General features: G+C 39.0%; 1 protein-coding gene across 4 annotated transcripts in view; it reads right to left on the bottom strand.

The window, feature by feature from the left end:
* The window catches only part of epha6 (eph receptor A6), a 674,628-nt gene extending 652,466 nt beyond the window's left edge, over positions 1–22,162 (bottom strand). Inside the window, exons 1-2 of one of the 4 annotated variants that reach the window (XM_043700793.1) lie at positions 20,170–22,162; positions 18,859–19,020 (exon numbers count right to left, since the gene is read on the bottom strand). In XM_043700793.1, the coding sequence (XP_043556728.1) occupies positions 18,859–19,020; positions 20,170–20,176 (169 nt within the window). In that variant the 5' untranslated portion in view covers positions 20,177–22,162. The other 3 variants (XM_043700796.1, XM_043700794.1, XM_043700795.1) reach the window with 3 other exon arrangements.
* Positions 22,163–22,597: the final 435 nt, after the last annotated feature.

Here is a 22,597-nt window from a genome sequence, read left to right as displayed (position 1 = left end):
AACAACACACCATTCTGATTTTTCTCTGCTGGCCACAGAAACATCTGTCTGTACCTCGGACTACAGAATCCCCTAACACAATTGATCTCTTGGAAGCAGACGTACCCCTCGTTGCATTAGAGCCAGTCTCAATACCAGAAACTTGGCTGTTTGTGCTACATTCCCCTGAGAATCCATCACTCCCTACATTTTCCAAAACAGCATACCTGTTTGAAATGGGTATAATCCACAAAAGACTCCTGCCCTAGGTGCCGACCTCTCTCACCCTTCCTGGCGTTAACCCATCTATATGACTGTATCTGAGACTTTTCCCCCTTCCTATAACTGCCATCCATCGCATACTATTGCGTTGCAAATTCCTCATTGCTTCTGTCTCTCCAACTGACCCACTCGATCTGATAAGATTCGCATCCGTTAGATATGGCAGATATAATATGCAGTAACCCTTAAACTCTCTTTAAACTCCCACATCTGACAAGAAGTACATATCACTCCTAAGGCCATTTTTGCTCCTTCACAATCTGCAGACCCCGAAAATAACACCGTCTTATTCCTCTACAAACACTGCTCCAGGTTAAATTAATAGCTATGGCTTATATTTTAAGTTTAATCAAGAGACTTATCTCCAAAAGCATATGATCAAGAAAGAATCCACTATACTCACTGCTGCATCTTAGGAATGTGGCAGGGAATTGGAGCACTCTCAAAAAAGGAGAGAACATGCATACTCCAGAGAACGAGACACACACACACACTCACCAAAGGCTGGAATTGAACCTGGGTCCCTGGTGCTGAGGCAGCAGAGCTAACCACTCAGCTACCATGCTGCCCTAAGATAACTACTGCTGTAACACATGAGTCACAAGGCAGAGTATAACACTCCACAGATTAAATTCCATCTGTGATTTCTCTGCCAAAGTCTCCAAGCCTATTCATATCCTGCGGTATCCTCGGTCAACCCTCACACTCCATAGCTTCTCTAACCTTTGTCATCCACAATTATAAAATTACCAATAGCAGTCCTAGTATTGATCACTGTGGAATACCACTGGTGACAGATTTCCAGTCAGAAAAACACCCTTCTACCACTGCTGTCTGCAATGACTAAGCTAGTTCTGTAACCCTTCTGTAACCCTTACCAGCTCTCCAGAGACCCCATATAACTTCACCTTTTGTATTAGCCTGACATGAGGAACCTTGTCAAAGATCTTGCTAACGTCCATATAGACAGCATCTACCACCCTGCCCTCAATCTTTGTCATGTCTCTCAAAATTGAGGAAATTGCCTTCTCTGCAGAAAGCCATTAACAGTCAGCGTAAGCCCATACTGTTTCCAAATGACAGCAAGTCTTATTCCTCAGTATCTTATTCAATAGTTTCCCTACCACTGACATAAGGTTCGTGGCCTGTAATTGTTTGGATTACCCCTGCTATTCTTCTTAAAAGATAGAACATTGGCTCTACTCCAGTCTTCTGGAACCTCTCCTGTGAGTAAAGGAGAGACAAGGATTTTGTACAATGCCCTGGCAATTTCCTCCCTCTTAGAGTTAATGGTAGGGCCCTAGGGAGTATTGTTGAACAGGGGTTCAGGTACATAGCTCCTGAAGGTGGCTTCATAGGTAGACAGAGTGGTGAAGGCAGCATTTGACATGCGTGCCTTCAGATGTCAGAGCACTGAGCATAGGAGTTGGGACATCATGTGGAGGTTGTGCAGAACATTAGTGAGGCCACGTTTTGAATACCGTGTACAGTTCTGATCACATTGCTGTAGGAAATTATTAAATTGGGAAAAGTGTAGAAAAGATTGACAAGGATATTACCGGGACTAGAGGGTTTGAGTTATAAGGAGAGGCTAGGCCTATTTTCCCTGGGATTACCCTACAGAGGCTTATAAAAATCATGAAGTGGATAAATAAGGTGAATAATAAAAGGTTTTTTTTAACCCCCTAGGATAGCAGAGTTCAAAATTAGGGCACAAAAGGGGAAAAAGCTTTGAGAAACACTGGAGGGACAACTTTTTCACCGAGGGTGGTGTGTATGTGGAATGAACAGTGAGGAAGTGGTAGATGCAAGTACTGCAATGTTTCAAAGCTATTTGGACAGTTATATGAATAGGAAAGGTTGAGGGAAATGGGCCCAACGCAGGCAAATGGGATTAGTTTCATTTGGTCAGCATGGATGGGTTGGGCAGAAGGCCCCGTTTCCATGCTGTATGACTATTGTGGTACCTAGTTTAAGTCTTACAGTAAAATATTTGATTGAAATCTATGCACCTCCAAAATTTCCATACATTCCTTTGTAAAATCTATTCATTACACAGGGTAGAGCCCCCGGCAGGTTTATTTGGAAGAGCAAGCGTCCACATTCTGCTCAAGTTTGACTCATTTGGGAAAACTGTTCTGTGTGGATTAGTTCTGTAATATAGAACACAGCTGCCTTCACTCTAAACCAAATGATCAAAATAAGTTGGGAATGTGTTAGATTTTTCCTGCTAAAGTTATACACAAAAGAGATGTACCAATACCACCACTAACCAATTTTTATTTGCTGGAAAAAATGTAAGTTCACAACACCAGCCTTTAACAGGGTATTTTTAAAAACAAAAATCACAAATAAGGCAAGGATTAGGTACATCACCAGCTGCCAATTACCACACCTTGGAATATTTATACTGCTCTGCCATTAGCTTCACAAAAGCAGACACTCACTAATCAGGTCCCAAAGTAAAGTTCAAGGTATCGCTGGATTTACCTGACAAGTATATCAGAGCACATTGCAGCTATTTAAAGACCATGAATGAATCCTGTTAATTAAGCAACTTACAGTCCTGAAATGCCAGTCCACAGCAGAAATGAAGCAATTTAAACTGGAATTTCAACCGTGGTCTCAAATTGCTCTTGGATGTTTCCTAGATGTTAAAAATAGGTTGAAAGAACATTCCTCCCTTTTAACAAGTCCTTTCTCCCTCTAGTTCTATTCTATAGAGTCTTACTCTAGTTCACCCATTTCCTTTTCTCAATCCTTAATTCCACTTAGAAATTAAACCAAACTCAAATGCCCATTGACATCACACAAATTTACATTTCTGGCAACTTGCATTGTAAAAACAAGAGAAAGAGGAACGAGAGTTTGATATAGAGGGATGGCTGTGAAATGTACTAATGCTGCATGTGCTGAGCCACATATGAAATAGCATGCACAGAACCTGCTTCATCAATAGAAGATTTCCAGTAAAAAGGTGAGTATAGAGAATGATCAAGTGCAATAAGAAATGCTTCCCTAAATAGGTATCATCGAATACATGATGGAAGTCAAAGAAAGGACATTCATTCAATGTTAAAATAACATTAAAAACTTCAATTGAAACAATTTTAAAAACTGAATTTGGCATGTATAGTACTGAGCGCTGCGATTTGCTATGTACATCTTTATCAGCTAAACAAATAAAGATGATTAGATTTCATTGAATGTTGAACATACTGAGCATGCTGTCATACAATGCTAGCTTGTTTATTGATAAGGCAGCATGACAGAGGAAAGAAAGAAATCACAATATATTTCACATGTTTTTAAACCACACGCAAATACACTTGCATGGAATCATAATGGACTTCCTTTGATGTTCATTTTATCATTAACATCCGTGTCAATGCTACTGTTGAATATTGAAAGAAAAAATTGCAAATACGGGACTTTTTTTAAATTACAAATGTTATGGACAAATTCAGCAGATATGATTGTTTGGAACTTCAGACCTGTTTTTCCACAAATACAGCCAGACCTGTTGGATTTTTCTAACACTTTATAATTTTGTAGTATTGGGACAGAATTAATTCTCCACATTTGTAGTGTTGCGCTGCAACTTAATGCTCCACTAAATAGTGCTTTTTAAACCTCAAACATGGGTTTTTACATTTTAAAAGTAGCCTGCATTTGTTTTTAAGGTTAAAGTTAAAAGCTTAAACATGAAACAATGGATGACCTATTAATCTCTATCTATAATCGCCATGGAAGAAGCTAAAGTTACCAATTCGGGGAAGAGGGCTGTAATGGACTGCATTCATAATGGCTGCAGAGTTATGGATTTGCACTTAAATTAATTTGAATTTCTGTGCATCTAATCTTCATGAATTAGAGTGCACCCTATTTATTTTCCCATATCCTTAAATTTCACTTAAAGTTGACTCAGATGCGCCAAATCCCAAAACATGCCACATTGTCATAGAGATGGCTAATGAGAGAAGATGTTGTTGCCGTTTCAGGCTCCCTGGGTGGTTGCTCAGTAAATAGGCAGTTGCAAGTTTGTTTTGGAGTTGATTGCCTCTCACTGGATTAAGAAGTCAAAAGGAGAGGATTGTTAGTTAGTCAACTGTAGCTCAAGCGTGGGACATGCGCAATTCATTCTCTACACAAAATGCAGTTGCAGCCAAAGCTCAATTTGGTTTGTGTTGGGAATAGCACCTGGAATGTTTACCTAGTTTGCAGCCAGAAGAAATCTAGTGGTCTTCAGACCTTTATGACAGAAAGCAATCAAACTCAGCTTGGAGGCTGTCAGAAAACATTTAGACATCAGCCAACACACTGAACAAGGAGCTGAAGCATCCACAATTGAAGTACTAGATCAGTATTAGAGGGTTATTCCACCAAAACCTGAATGATAGATGCTCAAAACAGCTAGAACACTCAAATTGATGCTACAATCTGCTGGAAGACACATAGCATGGATTGATCCCAGAAGCTGTGAATGAATCATCAAACTAGTTATAATTTCTTAAAAGGGTTTGTAGTGGAACGAAAAAAGTAACACTAGTTTATTGTGGGTAACTATAAATCAAAGTTGACATTGCCTTAATTTAGTTCTTTCTATACTTTTTTTCAGAAAAGAAATATTGTAGCACAGTTCTTAGTTTACAGTGGGGTGTTTCTTTCTAAACATTAACAGTTCTGAACAGGATTGCACTAAAGGTGACAGGTTCAGAATTTAAAAAAAATTATACCATGGATACTGGAAATCTGAAACAACAGAAATGCAGAAGAAAACAAATTTGTGTAGCGCAAGCTTAAAGCTAGATCTAGTATTGGGAGAGAATACGGAGTGCAGCTATGGAAACCAGGGGAGCTTCGACCCAAGAACTGGAGCAGATCATGACAGAATGACTTCCGAGAGCGAGTTAAGGCCAGAAGAGCTAAAGTAGTGCGAGTTCTTGAAGTTTCATTAAACCCGACCCATTATGTTATTAATATCTGGAGAGCAGCTGTCAAATCGGTGAGATCAATCTTAATTCCATCATCTTTTTGGTGTGCTCATTGCATTCTATTACTCATAACATTAATGTTGGGTGCGAGAAATAAGGTTTATAATACTTAATAGATTGTGTAACTTGAGAGATCCAGATTTCACATGGAAAAGTAATTATTCCCCAGAGATATCAGTCGGATCAGGAATCAGAATAGTTAATATTTCAGGGGAATGGCCTTCCAGTATTATGATTTTTTTTGCTGCCCTCTGAAACAATGAACATGCTTAAACATTGGAGTCATTTTATAATTTAAAAAGTGTTATTAACATGAAACATATATATTGAGAAAGGTGACAAGATATTCTTATTTACATGGCATTGCTACATTGACTTGGCCTAACTAATCTGGTCAAACGAGCTGTTATTAGGTAATATTTTAGAAAATCGAAGCCTTACTTTCCTTAAATATGTGCAAAAATCAATTAATTCTTGGTGCCATTGTTTCCTTAATGATTTAATTTCGAAAGACATTCCAGTAATTATCACTATGTCTGACAGGCAATCCAGCGTCTGAATTTATTTCAGGAAATATGGTGTGATCGATTAAAGTGGTAGAGATCCTAGAAATGAAAATGTGTTGCTGGAACAGCGCAGCAGGTCAGGCAGCATCCAGGGAACAGGAGAATTGACGTTTCGGGCATAAGCCCTTCTTCAGGAATGAGGAAAGTGTGTCCAGCAGGCTAAGATAAAAGGTAGGGAGGAGGGACTTGGGGGAGGGGAGTTGGAAATGCGATAGGTGGAAAGAGGTCAAGGTGAGGGTGATAGGTCAGACTGGAGTGGAAGGGTAGAGAGGTCAGGAAGAAGATTGCAGGTTAGGAAGGCGGAGCTGAGTTAGATGGATTTGACAGAGACAAGGTGGGGGGAGGGGAAATGAGGAAACTGGTGAAATCTGAGTTCATCCCTTGTGGTTGGAGGGTTCCTAGGCGGAAGATGAGGCGCTCTTCCTCCGACCGTCGTGTTGTGGTCTGGCGATGGAGGAGTCCAAAGACCTGCACATCCTTGGTGGAGTGGGAGGGGGAGTTGGAGTGTTGAGCCACAGGGTGGTTGGGTTGGTTGGTCTGGGTGTCCCAGAGGTGTTCTCTGAAACGCTCCGCAAGTAGGCGGCCTGTCTCCCCAATATAGAGGAGGCCACATCGGGTACAGAGGATGCAATAGATGATATGTGTGGAGGTACAGGTGAATCTGTGGCGGATATGGAAGTAGCAATTCTTTATAAATGCTGCATAAGTTCTCTGTTACAGCTACCTGACACGTGGGGGTGGAGACACATGCGGCGTTGTGGTCGTGTAGGTTAGTAACGTCACTGGGGGCGGAAGTGGCTGCGGCGACCACAGAGACAGAGTTATTCCCCATAGCCGCAGAGGTCACGAATCTGTCGGCGATCGTCTTCATGGCGATCGTGGAGGCAGTAGTCTGAGCGGCAATCGCGGAGGCTGCGAGGTCGGTGGGGGCGGAAGTGACGTCATCGTCCGCGGCGGCTATTGCCACAGGCGCTGTAGCGGGCGCATGTGTAATGGCGCCAGACTGATTTCGGAGGCCGATGGAAGATTCTGGAACAGTTGAGGAATCCGGAGTGCGGGGATAAGTACATGAAAGTTTTTGGTATTTAAAAAAAACATTGGGTTTGCTGGTGACTGCAGTTGTTCAGATGAAGCAAGTTAATTCAATTATTCGTAATTAACATTAGTTATACATAAAACATGACATACATCACCTTATTAGTTATTTCATTCAGGACTCAAAGCTAAGGAGGTTCTCCCCACCCCAACACATTTTTGCTCACATCACTGTTCTCAGAAACATGGCAGTTTTTCTTAAAAGACTGCAACAAATTAACAGAACAAAAGGATACTATTCAGCCCACAATCCTTGTGATGCCCCTTTTGTGTTAACTAAGTAAGGAGTCTCACTCTTGTTCATAGAATCCTGTAATTTTACTTATCAAACCAGTACTATTCAGATTACAATAAGAGTGCAAAGAGGCAGCGGCGGCCAGGTGGATATTTACAAATCTTGGATGACAACAGAGCAAGTCATAGACAGGGCAACTTTCGCCTTGAAGATGGCTTCAAAATCCCTCTCAAAGATACAAAGTCTTATCCCTATTGCCCTTACAAAGCAGCACTAGCCTTCTTTTCTTCAATGTAGTGTCAATTCCCGTATCCAAACTCATCTTCCCCACAAGTCTAGATTGGAATCCCTTTCATCACATTTCTACCACAGTAACAAAATGGTTCTCAAAGTCAGAAATGACATCCTATGCCATTGCAACGAAAGGTAAGTTTTTCCTCATCGTTTGAGCCATTTACAGACTTGAATACAGTTAACCAGATGTAGTCTGAATACTGCCAACTCACTCAACTTTTGCCCACTCTGATCTAACCATTATTAGAAAAATCACACAAAAACTTCACTTCTCATTTCTAAATATTACCTCTCCTATTCAAAGGCTTTGCCTCAGGATACCCATTCAATTGCTACATAGTGTCTAGCAGTGACATAACTCAACAGCACAGTTTCCAAATATATGCAGGCACAAGCTTTACTTTAATGCCACTCTAGATGGCTCCAATGTTGCTAGCTTATTAGACTACTTGTCCAACATCCAGTACCAAATGAATAGAAATTTCCACCAATTAAATACTGGGAAAAACAGAAGTCACGATCCTAGACCCTTTTCAAACTGACTCGATCCTCTCCATGGCAACAGGGCCAGACACTTAACTAGACTTTTTTGCTTGAAGTCATTTGAGCTGGAGATGGCCTGCTGAGCAGATTCACATCAAGAACTATTCTTTCAACCTCCTTTCAAAGGCCAGTAGCAAAGCAATAATGTCAGTGGATAAATAATCCAGAGATCAAAGCGAACACACTGGATAGATGGGTCTAAATCCCACCATGAGAATGGATTGAACTTAAATTCAATGAATAAATCTCAAGTGTGAAACTAGTTTCTGTGATGGTGACCATCAGTTGTTGCAAAGTCCCAACTGGTTCACAAATATCTTTCAAGGAAAGAAAGTTACTGACCTGGTTGATATGTGACCCCAGATGTACAGCAGTGTGTTCAACTCTAACATGCCCTCTAAATAGCCTGGCACTCCTATCCAGAACAATGAAAAGATGGCCACCAAATACTGGCCTTGTCACTGAAGCACACCATTTGAAAAGATTAAAAATATTTCTCGTGCAGTTGTAATTTGTCTTTCATGCTTTTCAATAACTTGAGATTTTTTATTACATGAAAGTGCTGTATGAATTAAAATAGTTTGCAAATAGAGCATTGAATGCAAAAATAAAGTAAAACATTTGCAAATCACTGCTCAAGTCTCAGCTGAAGCACTGCATATGGCACAGAGCATCACGCTTTATGAAGAATGCCAAGACTTTGTCTTAACTATCTACCCCAGGTTTAAAATTAACTGATCCAGCATCCACAGATGTTTCTGGAAGAGAGTTCCAAACATCTTCCACTTCATAATATATCCTGAACAGGCCAGCCCTAATTCTCAGACAATGCCCTCTAGTTCTAGAATTCCCAACCAACCAACAGAAATAATTTATTTGCCTACCCTGTCTTTTCCTGATTGTAATCAAATCATCCTTTTTCACCTTTTAAAAGTCTAGAGAAAACAGGTCTAACTTGTACAATCACTCCTCATAACTTGACCCCTAAAGTTGGTGGATGGCATGGTGGCACAGTGGTTAGCACTGCTGCCTCTCAGTGCCAGAGACCCAGGTTCAATTCCTGCCTCAGGTGACTGACTGTGTGGAGTTTGCACATTCTCCCAGCGTCTGTGCGGGTGTTCTCCAAGTGCTCTGGTTTCCTCCCACAGTCCAAAAATGTGCAGGTAGGTGAATTGGCCATGCTAAATTGCCCGTAGTGTTAGGTGAAGGGATAAATGTAGGGGAATGGGTCTGGATGGGTTGTGCTTCAGCGTGGACTTGTTGGGCCGAAGGGCCTATTTCCACACTAAGTAATCTAATCTAAAAAATATAGTCCAGGTTTCATTCTTGTTAACTATACTGTATTCACTCCAAAGCCAATATATCCGAAGGTGTGATGCTCAGATCTGCTCATGATACTCCAAGTGGCGTGAACTCGGGTTTTGTATAACTGCAGCAAAACGTCCACATCCTTATACTCCAACCTATCTACCCCTTTAGATATAAGAGCTAGCATTCCATTAGCATTCTTGATTCGTTTCGGCATCTATTCATGATATTTTAAAGATTATGTACTTAAACCCACTCTCCTCTTACCCCTCAGTCTCTTTGGACATCCACTGTTTAACTTCATACCTTGAATTTATTGGTCTAAAATGGACAACCTTACTTTCTAATATTGAACTCCATCTGCCACAGTTTTGTCCATTCATGTAGCATCCCAATTTCCCTTTAATTTTATGGTAACACTATCTATAATGCTGCTTTTGTGTCACCAACATGTTTAGGTATGACTATTATGCCATTATCCAAGTCATAACTAAATACTATGAACAATTGAGGCCCTAAAACAGTCTTGTGGGACATCACTGGTCAGATCCTGCCAATTTGAGTACGTTCCCGTTATCCCTTCTGTCACCTGCCACTCAACCACTTTCCCAGCCATGTTAGTAATTTGCCACCACTCCTGTGGGCTTCCATCTTAGTTAACAATCTCTCGTATGAGACTTTATACAGACTTCCCAAAGGCATTTTATAAACAAAATTTACAGACATTGCCTTGTCTACTACCTTAAGTTAACAATTCAAAAACATTCAATGGCGTGTGTTTGGCATGACCTACCTGCCTTGAATTCAAGTTGGTTCTGCTTGGCACACAAAATATTCAAGCAGTTCCATCATCCCATCCTTAATTCAGATTGCAACAATTTCCTCAATACTGATGTCTGGCCAAGTGGTCTAAGATTCCTGCCTTTTAAAGGTGAAGAGGAAAAGCAGAGTGATATGCAATTTTCCAATCCAATATACTATTCCAATACAACTCTACTTAAGACAATGGCTACTTCTCATTAGTCTATCTTGTTGTTTTCCTCTACCTCTAGTCCAGATCCCAATCTTAGGGAAAAAAGCAGAATGGTAGCAATAAATCTACTTGCTGTAGCTTTCACCAAAGCTGGCTGTGAAGATTTATCATATAACATGGTGAGCATCAGTTTAGATTCCTATGAGCTTTGAAGAAATCTTTAGACAGATTTACAAAGGCTACTCACTTAAATCAGTCAACAGCTGGGAAAGCCGAAACTTCAAAAAGGATGCACAGAAGAGAAATTCATGGCAAGATTCATCAAAGTAAAACCTACAGTTGACGGTAAAAGCTCTCTTCTCCAATCTGAAATGCAAGTGCATTCTTAAAGTCACATGGAGCTAGAACATTGCCAGCAATTTGTAACATCCAAGTGTGCTCAATTATTGATCATCAATAAATTGTAAATGTGACTTCAAGTCAACTTTCAGCCAGAGGGAAAATATATATCAGAAGTTCCATGAGTAAAGTTGAAATTTATGGTGGAAGTGAGAAAATTTCAAAGAAAAAAAAAAGTGCCATTAAAAGGTTGGGAAATCTAAAACAGAACAAGACTTCTAACCACCTGAGCATACATCGCCATTACAGGCAGCTACCACGAGGCAAAGCTTCAGATAGGGAAATCAAAGCCATGCAAATAATCATGGAACATGGCCACAGCACCGGAAACATTGCAAAGCCAGAACTGAAGTGACATTGGAGCACTTCGGAAGTAGACTAATTCTAATTAAAGCAAGTTACAAGATTGCTTTCATCTGTAATCATTCATTACATAAATACCAGTAAATTAAGACACTAGCTGCTGACTTATATTGAGGATCAGTTCAGTCAATTGATTGGACAGTTGTTTTGCTATGCAGGGTGATGTGATCTGAGCAAATCAATTTTAAAATAACTAGCAAATGAGAGAAAAGAGAAATTAACTCACAGCAACTGGTTTTAAATCAGGAGCATACTGGAAAGAATCAGATTCCTCAAGAACTTTCAAATGAATATTCAATACTTATTGGAAGTGGACAGACTTTGATAAATTATAGGGAAAATGGCTCAACTCTTCTGGCAATCTAACACAGACAAGACTGGCCAAATGGAACTAATCTGCCATATTCTTGCAGGCTAAGTAAATATCCAATTTTACTTTGAAAGTTATATTGAATCTGTTTGCACATTCCAGATCATGGTACACTTTAAAACCCTCTCTGTCTCCAACACATTAGCCTGAACCTTTTATTAGCCCAGTGACATTACCATTACAATACCACTTGCAGTCAGTGCACTAAAATATTGAACTGGAGATAGAAAATCCAAACACGATATAATTTACAGTCCAATCCAAAATACATTTGCTAACCATTACTCTGCTTCAATCAACTTCCTATCCATGCAGTTCCATTTTTTAAAATCATGCTCATCCTAAAAATCTCCTATACTTCACTTTTTCAAACACTTAAATATAACTACAGAACAACCACTGTATTTACTCTCCATAAAACACATGATGATTGGTCAGTCAAGATTCATTCTTAAAAATGCACACTGGACACCTTTAATTAACTTAAAGCTTCTAATGGAATATTAATTCCAGCCTGGATTAAAGCCTCCAGAAGTTTACCCATGATAGAGACAGATAAGATTTGTATTCAGCATGGATTTTTAATCAAAACAAGCAGTCTTTATGTCCTTCAAAAGTAATCATGCGTCAGTGTAACAAGCTCAACATGTAATGCAACTATAATTATTCAAGTACATTAAATGGTCCCACACTAAAAACAACCCTAATTTTAAAAAAGTCATTAAGACACCAAATACCCCTAGGTATGATATATGCAGATTTTTTGTCACATTATACTGCAGAAATTATGCAACTACACAACAGTCTGGAGAAGATAGGCATCTAGTGGGGATCCCCAAAGGTTGTTAATATGAGCAGCACTTTTAATACAACACAAATATCCAGGGCAGAATTTCAAAATCTGTTGATGACAAAACTTGGAATTATTGTGAAGGAAGAGGATGTTTATGACAGACTCCAGGAGGACTTACAGAAGCTGAGAAATAGACAGACGAGTGGTGGATGCAATTAGAAAAAAGTTTGAAGTGACATATTTTGCTACAAAGGAAGAAACAATATTACAGAATCCCCACAACTGGAAGGAGCCCATTCAGCCCACACCATCCCCCCAAATAGCATCCCACTCCAATCTAAACCATCCCAATAACCCTGTTTTTCCCATAGCCAATTCACCTAACTTGCACATCTTTGGACTGTAGGAGGAAACTGGAGCACCCAGAGGAACCCCCCCCGCCAGGCACAAAGAGAATGTGCAAATTTCACAGACAGTTGCCAGAGGCTGGAATCAAATCTTGGTCCCTAGGGCTGAGGCAGTAGTATATAAACTGAAGAGTACAATTCAAACAGAAGTGCAGGATTAGAGGTCCCAAGGCATGCACAAGTACAAGTTATAGGAAGCAACAAGACTGTTTGAGAAAAAAAAAACATGTTTAATAAGGCATTACAAGATTCTGGGTTTTATTCAAGAAAAGGCAGAGCAGTAAAGCAAATTATAGTAAACCTTAATAAAACGCTAGTTTGGCCTCACCACAAACAATGCGACCAGTTTTAGGCAGAATGAGAGGGCCAGAAAAATTTTAAGAGCAGTTCCAAAGATTAATGACTTCAGTTACATAGATTGGATAATCTGGGACTACTTTCTTTAGAAGTTAGTTGAGGGGAGATTATATGGCACTCATCAAAATTGTGGGAAGTTTGTACAGAGTCATTAGGGTGAAACTGTTTCTATTAGTAGAACAGTCAAGATACCTGATTGAAGATGAATGGCAAAAGAACTAAAAAAAGTGACTTTTTAAAAAAAAATAATTCACAGAATGAATGAAATTCATTCATTCATGGGAGAAGAGTGTCACTGGCTGGACCAGCATTTGTTGCACATCCCTAATTGCTTAAAGGGCAGTCATTGTAACATTGTAACTCCAGACCCACAACATGGAGGCCAAACCCAGTAAGGATGGCAGTTTCTTTCCCTAAAAGGGCATTAGTGAACCAGATGGGTTTTTCCAATAATCGTTACAGTTTTAAAAAAAAAATTGAATTAAATTCTGCCATGGCGGGATTCAAACCCAGGTGCCCAGAACATTATCTGGATCTCTGGATTAACAGTTCAATGATAACATGATTAGGCCATCACCTCCCCGAGCAGGTGACACATTGAAGAAATAGCTTTAATCAATGAATTATTAGGATTTGCAGTGCACTAAAGTATGGTAAAGGCCAATCTGATCAGGGCTTTCAAAAGGGGATTGAAGGACTGAAGCCAAAATTCCAAGGCTACAGGGAAAAGTAGACTAGTTGGTTTCAATTGCACACATGTTGAACAGATAAAATATGCTCAAAGAATAGTTACTGTACAAAAAAGTCAATGTTTTACACTGATTGGAAAATGTATGACAAGTTGTGTATTTAATTCTGCAATGCACTATTGTGTTGATGTCAAATTAACTACTATCAATGTGCATTTAGTTGCATATCAAATGGAACATGGGCAGTGTTTTGATTTTTAACAAACATTCACAACTATCTTGAGAGAGAAATTATCACAATTCTGGAAAGGTTTGGCAGCACTAGATTTAAATAAAAGCTCACAAAAGCCACATTAACCAAAAGCAAAAATGTATACTCCAAAAAGTTTGTTTAGAAAGAAAAGAGTGCCAGAGATTATGCACGTGAACATTATTCTACGTCACTAACTTATCAATGACTATTTTGAAATAATTTACATCTATAAGCCAACAGAGTAGAAACTAATTGATTGGATGGGGGGGGGGGGGGAAGAGAAGAGAGATGAGAAATCTGCATAGTTTAGGTGTTACACATCTAGCATTGCATTCAACATTAATAAAATGCATTCAGGTGTGATCTTTGTAGCTTTCTTATGGCAGTGACTAGAGTCACAAATGACAAGACCAAACCAACATTAACATCTTGCCAAAAAAATTCACAGAAATAAACTTTTACCCTATTAGTTTACAATTTTTGAAATTGATTTCAAACCTCTCTTGCCTCCATTTTGGCATTTTAAAAAAAGAGTGCAGGCATATAAAGTGCTGTCAGTTTATTTTGAAATTTAGATTAGAAATACAACATTGCTAAGTCCATTGGTACCGAGTATAATGCTAATTTCAGTGACAGAACAGGGATAGAGGACAATGTTACATAGTGTGGCATTGCAATGGACAGAAATAAAATTACCAAAAGGCATACCTGGTTCCTCTTGCTAACAGCCTTAAATAGTGTGACAATCATTACAATTAGTCATAATGATAACCATTACAGACAAACCCAAGAAGAAAATAAATGAATAGATGAAAAGATTTCAAATGCTTCTACAGCAATTGTAAAAAGTTTTGAATACTGTAAAATATGCATATTTTACCAAGTAAAATAATTTCCCCTCAAATGATGTTCTTGACTCTTCCACTTCAAAAAGAATTTAATTCTATGCTGATGTGAACCTCATTGATCATAGGTGACAGATGAAAGTGCAAACAGCTTGCCTTAGCATAAGCAAACAATGCCAGCAAAACCACACATCCACAAATTAAATTTGATGAGAATATGTTTGAATACACTTAATAATTGAATCCAACTTATTTAAAAATGTGTGCAATACAAAATGCTAAATTTCTAAAGATATCATGGGTCATTGTAAAGTAGGGGATGATAAGAACCTGAAAGCTATCTAAAATCCATGCAACAGAAACTTAAAATTCCATTGAGTCAAGTTAATTTTTTTGCTTCAATGAAACTTTATGTATTTTAAAAAGCACGGATGGATATTTTCCACTTACAGTATACTAATATGCCTCAGCATATATCCTTGGTCATATAGCTTACCAATAACATTTATTAAAAAACTCACTCACAGGATGAGAGCATTACTGGCTGGGCCAGCATTTATTGCCCTTCCCTAATTGCCCAGAGGGCAGGTAAGAGTTAACCACATCGCTGTGGGTCTGGACTCACATGGAGGCCTGACCAGGCGAGGGTGGCAGTTGCCTTCCATAAAAGGACATTAGTGAACCAGATTGTAGGAAAAACAAACAACAACGGATTCACGGCCAAATTAGACTCTTAATTCCAGATATTTAGTGATTTCAAATTCTACCATCTGCCTTTGTAGGATTCAAACCCAGGTCCCTGGAACATTACCTGGATCCCTGAAATAACAGTCCAGCAATAATACCATTTAAACATAGTCTGGTAATTGTCAGTGTCCACAATTTTCTCCCCACTCAATGTATTGACAAAATGTTTTTAAATCAAGTACTAGCTTTTCTCTCAAGGATATGGTAATATTTGTTACTTTCCATAATTTTTGCAATGGGTATATCGTAAAGGTGGTATAGGTGGGCAATGAATTTTCCTACCAATGACATGCATGATATCGATAGCTTTGACTTTTCACTGACAAGTGGGTTAGTAAATAGAAATGTAATAGCTATATTATATCAATTGAAACATTTTAAATTCTCTGAATGTATTGAGTTCATGTCTTCATTTTGATGACGTATCTGACTAATTTTGCACCTTGGTCAATATTTTATCACCGCAACTTCAGAACAACAACTTCCAGAATAACTCAATTCATAAGCATGATTAATCTTTCAATAGGTATATTCAAGAGATTTTGAAAAACATTCATATTATCCATGTGAAAAAGTACATGGTAAAACTTAATAGTTGAACTACACTTGCATTCATCATTCCAACTCAAGGCAATTTGTTGCAGCAGTGCATTTAACAGTATAATCAGTTAGATTTCCCCTTGCATGTGCAGAATCTTAATTTTGTGGCAATTTGCTGAAATTGAGAGGTGACAACAGAACAATGAAAACCCCCAACAAGGGCAGTGGGGTCCTAATGGAACATGACAAGCAATTGTGTGTCAACTGAAAGTTGAAGGATTGCAACATAACAGTGGACAAAGGAAGAGTGTATGTATAGTCAGTGTACCAGGTATTGAAAGAGAAACAAATAGATAGATTGATTGGATTGAGATAGATAAAAGCAAAATCAGTAATAATTTGAAGTTTTATATTTTTGAACGAGCCAAAGATGACAATGACTAACTTTGAACTAATGGAATCTTATTCATTCAAACAGTTAATTGTCTATTCTCATATGGTGATTAGCAATAACTAACTTGGCTTTAAAATAATTGTTTGATTGAAGTGGACAAGATTTAAACAGTTGGTATGGAGTTTAATTCCCATTTACTGAACAAACATTGCACCTTGAAGCTAATTAATACATTACAATCATATAGCAGACAGGGAGATACCATCTTTTGTCAGATAAATGACCAAGGAGGCAGCCTATATAGCAGGGTATGGACATTTCAAAACCACACATCTGCCCTGTGCCTGAAGCTGCTGCACTATTTGTAATGTAAACAATGGCAGGAGCACCATTATTTTGGCAGCAAATAAATACCCATTACATTTTCTAATCTGTTTTGGAATCAATTCTACAACATTGGGATAGGGTTAAGCCATGCCTTACTGCTATAAAGGTTTTGTCTTTCAACTTTACACTGTAGTTTCTAACTTTGTTTGAAAGGTACAGCTTTCCAAGCTGACATCAAATGTCCTTTGGACTCATGAAATGTTGATCAATTTGAGGGTGAAGTAAAATATAGTAATTTGGCAAAGTGAAGTAATATTCTAAAACTAGGATTTGATGCATATTAAAGTTTGGAGAAGTATGCATCATGAACTCTTATAACCTATCAGCTGAAAATGACAACCCATGACAAATTGTCAACCTTATATTGTGTTGCATTTTACTCTAATGTGTAGATGAAAATTTGGGGTCAACACATTTCACTTGAATGCACCTGATACAATGACTGCATATGGTCAAAGTATGGTTTTAAAAATCAAAATCAGACTGGGAAAATTTTAATGATACTTTAATATATGTATTCAGTTACACAGGAAACAGTTTTTGTTTCATTGCTGCCTTTGATTAATATATCTAAAATAAAATTAAAATGCAATCATGAAACCCTTGGTTAAAGTGATGAAAGTTCATTAGTATTTTATTTCCAAAAGATACTGAATGAGAAAATGCAATTAAAACATGAAAATTAAGTGATTATTCAACTTTAAATTTCAGCAATTGTATCCACATAGTAACAAAATCAAATTGAGGAATACAAAATAATCACTACCAATAGAATGCAAAAAAAAAGCTAATTGATTTGATATTTTCAGTAATACTTCCATAAGGTGCTTGGTCCATCCTTTAATTCAATTAACAGCATTAGTAAAGGTATGCTGAATCCAGAGGATGACAATTTCATTAATGAAGAGAATTCATGGGCTATTTGCACAGATGATTAAAAAAACCTCTATGGACGTAACTCTACATTCCACAACTATATAGTTTAATTTTTACCATAATTAAACACAAGTTTACATTAAACTACACTACTTTTGGAAAAGGGCTCATATCATGGTTTAACCTTGGGATTGTCTCAAGGGACAAAGAACCTTCAACAGCTCAAAATACATCATCTGTAGTATAAACAATCAATATTATTTGTTTTAAATTGAAACTATTTGATAAAAATCTTTCGTCCAACTTCCTCAACATCAACTCAAAATAAGGCCGATCCTGAACTCTGAACATTTTGCTATAATCTACTTATGGAAAATCTCAATTATGAAGGCCAAATGAAGAGCTTTTGTTGGGCCTTGGGAATCAACACAGTTTAACAATACGGTTTAAAATACAATATCACCCGTCAATCTCAGCCTGGCATCTAACTTGATAATACAAGAGTATTATCTCTAGTTAACCAGCATAGAGAAAATTTCATGTTACCTAATGGAATCAACCTGCTAAGTTAAAGCGACATACTTATAAACTCTGCAATCGTCCAATAAACTTGCTACTGCAGCTTTAACTGTGTGTGTTAATTTTGGGGAAAATGTCACAGCTAGCATCCACAAACTAGAATTATATTAAAGTAACACTGGAACAAGGAATGTTAACGATCGACAGTTTACTGAAGTCAAAATCGGGATTACGCTTCAGGCGCGAATTAACCCTAAAGAAACTAGGCACAAATATCAATCGCGTCTATCATGGCCATCTTCCATCCGTTCAGGTCCATTCTGCAAACTTAGGGAAGGTGATGCTGTCAGATGATGGTGCAGATATAACTGCACTATCCATCTATGTCCAAGATAGCGCGGATCTGCGGGGAACCGGCGAAATTGAGATTAGAGAAAATACCAGGCCAGTTTTGCTCAACACATCTTATAATTTTTGGATTGTTTTTTTTTAAAAAAGGGTCCTTGGGTCCTGACCCCAGAACTAACGGTAAACCGCAGTGCTCCGGATAGGGACCGGGCTGTTTGGGGAGCTGTGAAAGTTTAATAAAAAAGGTGTCAGTGAGAAGCTAACACTTTCCCGACTGGCCCGTCTCTCTCTCTGACTCTTACCTTGGTTGGAAAGGTGAGTGGCGGTGCTGAGCATCCGCTCAGACAGAAGCAGGAAGATGCTGAATTTCACGCTCAAACTCATCCTTCGGCACTCACAGCCGCCTTGGCTTGGGTCTAAGAGAAGCTGCTCCCTCCGGCTCAGACACCACGTAGGCCTGCCCACTGTCAAAAATAATATATTTTTTAAAAAACTGCAATAATGGAATTGCAGCCCGGAGGGAGGGGGATTTATACGACCGGCCTCCTCCGGTTGTCCGCTCACGTCCAGACTGAGGGAGCCATGGGCTTGTATGGTGTGGGAACTGGAATCAGTCAGCACACAGCAGCGACATCCCCAGTCCTCTCTCTCTCTCTCACACACACACACACAGTGAGCCAGTCACTAGCTGCCTGCGTCCCTCTCTCTTCCGAGAAGGAGGATTCAATCGCAGGGAAATTTTCCACACTCAGAAACCGCCCCTCTAATCAGAAAGAAGAACACTTTCTCTCCTCGCTCTCCGGCAGCTGCAATCCAAAAATAAAACCAGCGCGATTAGGAGCCACCCCCTTTTAATGTCTCGCTGCTCAGAAAAAAAATATTTGTTGAAACGAATGGTTGCTGACGAGAGTCCCTTTTTTTTTCTCGGGGGTAGAGGTAAGCGGCCAACCTTCAACAGTCAGTCCATCGCTGCCTCAGATTGAAAGCTTCACAAACTGACAACTTTCAGGAGAACCTGAACTAGACTTTAATCACCGCGTGCAACTTGCCGGGGGGGGGGGGGAGAATCTCCAACAACGAATTATCAGACTGGAAAATAGGAAGGTTGGAACTGTCAGCCGCCCCCATTACAAATTATATATACACATATAAATAAACGACTTGCAAAGTATATTATTCACGGTTTAGTCAGTGAATAGTCGAGCTGGTGTCCCGAGTGTCAGCTAATGCTGGCGCCTACCAGGTCAAAAGAGCCGCCAATGAGCACTAGAGGGTGTCAATAACACACACACAACACTCATGACTGCTCCTAATGCCCAGCTTTAAATAACAGGAATGTTCCTTTCTCGAGATTATTTTTGGAACAGGTTCCCCCCCCGCTAAACAAAGTATTGCAATAAGAGCCAAGCTGATGAGCTTCAATAATTGTGGTTGGCTTTATCCACTGAAATAACTGTACGTTCTGGCAAAACCCAAATGGGTGTAAGCAAATAAACAGAGGGCGGGTAAAGTTATTAAAAGGGCACTAGAGCACTCTGCTGAAGATCAGCTGGCGGCTGCTGCACAAACACTGGAACTCAATGTCATTACCACTTTTCCAAGCACTAACTAACCGTGCATGTCTGTACAAGTCGAATTGAATCGGAGATAAACCACAAATGATATGCGTTTGTAATGCCCTCCATTGCCAAATTTTTCTCCCAATCAGTGGATGCGGTAAACCGGGCATTTACTAATTAAAGAACAATGTGATTGTCAATTGGAATAAATGCACAACACCAGGCCACGGGAGAGCCACAATTACTGCATCTCAATGATCATCTCACTTTAATTACAAACAAGAGAGAATTGCGGAAGGAAATGGAATCTGCGTGTTTCATTGTGTTTTTTTTTAAAAACGAAGTAGCTGAGAGTAAAAATAAAAGATTGGAAGAAATTTCCAAATTTCACCATTACTTCTGTCCATCACTTATTTTATGATGAGCGACAACTTTAATCGTGGTTAGAGTTCACCTGCAGAGTTGTTATTGGCGCAATTAATACAAAAGCATACGCTTTAAGATTTTTGTAAACTTTAAGTTCACTATGTTTTAAATGGCGTGCATACTTTATAATACCGACACTCCAGCGTTTTCAATTGATTTTTTTTAAAAAATATAGAGTACGTACTATGAAAGAATCCCATTTTGTGGTACAGACACTTGTGAATGGGACGACGCATTAACTGCAAGTCATTTTGTTTTTTTAAACAAAATACGTTTATGGTGTTCATTGGCACACTAAGAATTGGTGGACCTCTCTAAATATTTTCTAATCAACCTGTTCAGATGTTTTATAGCCCAGCTCTGGAGCTGGTGGGGCATGAACCCATCGACAAGAGCCCCTACATTCCTTGGAATTGCCAACTTAAGTTAGGGTATGAGATACTCAGGACAAGTGTCCGTATAGAATGACTGAGGAATAAATACAATGCTATCTCATGGAGCCGTCCCACTGATCTTTACAGCTCACAGATATTGCAATGTTATAAGAACGAGAAGGAACCGTAAAAGGAAACGGCTAATGTTCCGGTAACTCCCTACACTTTCCGACTTGAAAATTTGCCCCCCCCCCCCAAATCAGTGTGAACTATATTTACACTCAAAGTGCCCAGGGTGTTGAAAGCGTTATATAGTTCGGGTGCAGCGAGAGTATCAGAGTCTCCCTGAGACATTAAAAGCAGTTGCTGTTAGAGAACTGTAACTTCCAAAGATCTAACACAGCACCGAACGGCGATTGACAAGTTTTTCCACCTCCGCACTACATTTAACAAAGAATATTCTGTAACTAGGTGAACTCGAGGCAGAATCTTTTCGGATAGAAAACAATCCTTAAGTTTAAGAAAGTCAGAGAGAGTTCTTTTGGAATTTTAAGATTCCGATTGACTTTTGTGAACGATGTTCGAAAAGCGATTGCTTCCCTGCTAATAGCGTTGTATAAGTTCACCTGTAACGCCGAGTATATTCTCGCAAAACATTGCAAAGCGGTTCATATCATTTGTCACATATAGTCCTTTTATACGCTTCTAATTGTGCTGTACTGGGCTTTTTTTTGACGCTTGAAACGCTACGGACGGAGCATAATCAGAATGAGAAAACTTTATTATTGATGCTTAGTGTTTGCCGAAATTATATATATTGAACATCGAAAAGCAATATTTATGTTTGAGGTGATCACATTTTCTGCATTCGATGCTTTATATTGACCAATATGCTACTATAAATTGGGGGAAATATGGTTGTCTCAAACTATCCAGCAAATTAATCAGCAGTGAACTATAATAGGTTAGTGGTTTCAGACCCTCGCTCAATCTGGTTTTCTCGTTGAAGATGTGGTTGCGTACTTACTGTTTGGGTCTGTGGTTGGTGAAATTTATGATGAACTCCCACTAGGGGGCTTCTGGGAACGAGATTCAATTACCGGAGGAAAGGTGGACACCACACCATGCTGGGTACGGCCGAACATTTTGTTTTGTTCCCCTTTCCTGTACACCAACCTTCAAGAAAATTAAAGTAGGGTACAGAATTAATTAAAGGTCACGTTGGTTGAATTTAAATAAAGCACATTTTATTTCTGACATTTATGACGTTGACAATATCAATGGAACAACTAAACACATTGTTCCCATCACTGGCTGGTGTGTAATGGTAGTGTCCCTACCTCTGAGTTCGGAGACCTGAGCTCAGGTCTCACCTATTCCAGTGCTGTCCAATAGTATCTTTGAGCAAATTGATTTAAAACGTGTAAAACTCTGGAAAGAACAGTAACAGCTGTTTTAATAAAAGGAGTACTGGATGTTGTAGTAGTAGTGTCCCTCCTTCTGAGGTTGGAGGCCAACTCACGCCAGGTGTAACATCTTTGAACAGTTTGAGTAAGAAATACCTAAGCACCTTATCAAACAACCAGTACAACATGAGGCTGGAATGGCTAAAATTAGCTAGCTAAGCTCAATTGAATGTAAAAATACTGACAATTTCAAATTTGACCTGCTCCAGAAGGGCA

This window comes from Chiloscyllium plagiosum, chromosome 12 (assembly GCF_004010195.1).
Source record: "Chiloscyllium plagiosum isolate BGI_BamShark_2017 chromosome 12, ASM401019v2, whole genome shotgun sequence".
Taxonomy (NCBI): domain Eukaryota; kingdom Metazoa; phylum Chordata; class Chondrichthyes; order Orectolobiformes; family Hemiscylliidae; genus Chiloscyllium; species Chiloscyllium plagiosum.
Note: the sequence above shows the minus strand (reverse complement) of the source record. Positions and strands in the feature narration are given on the sequence as shown.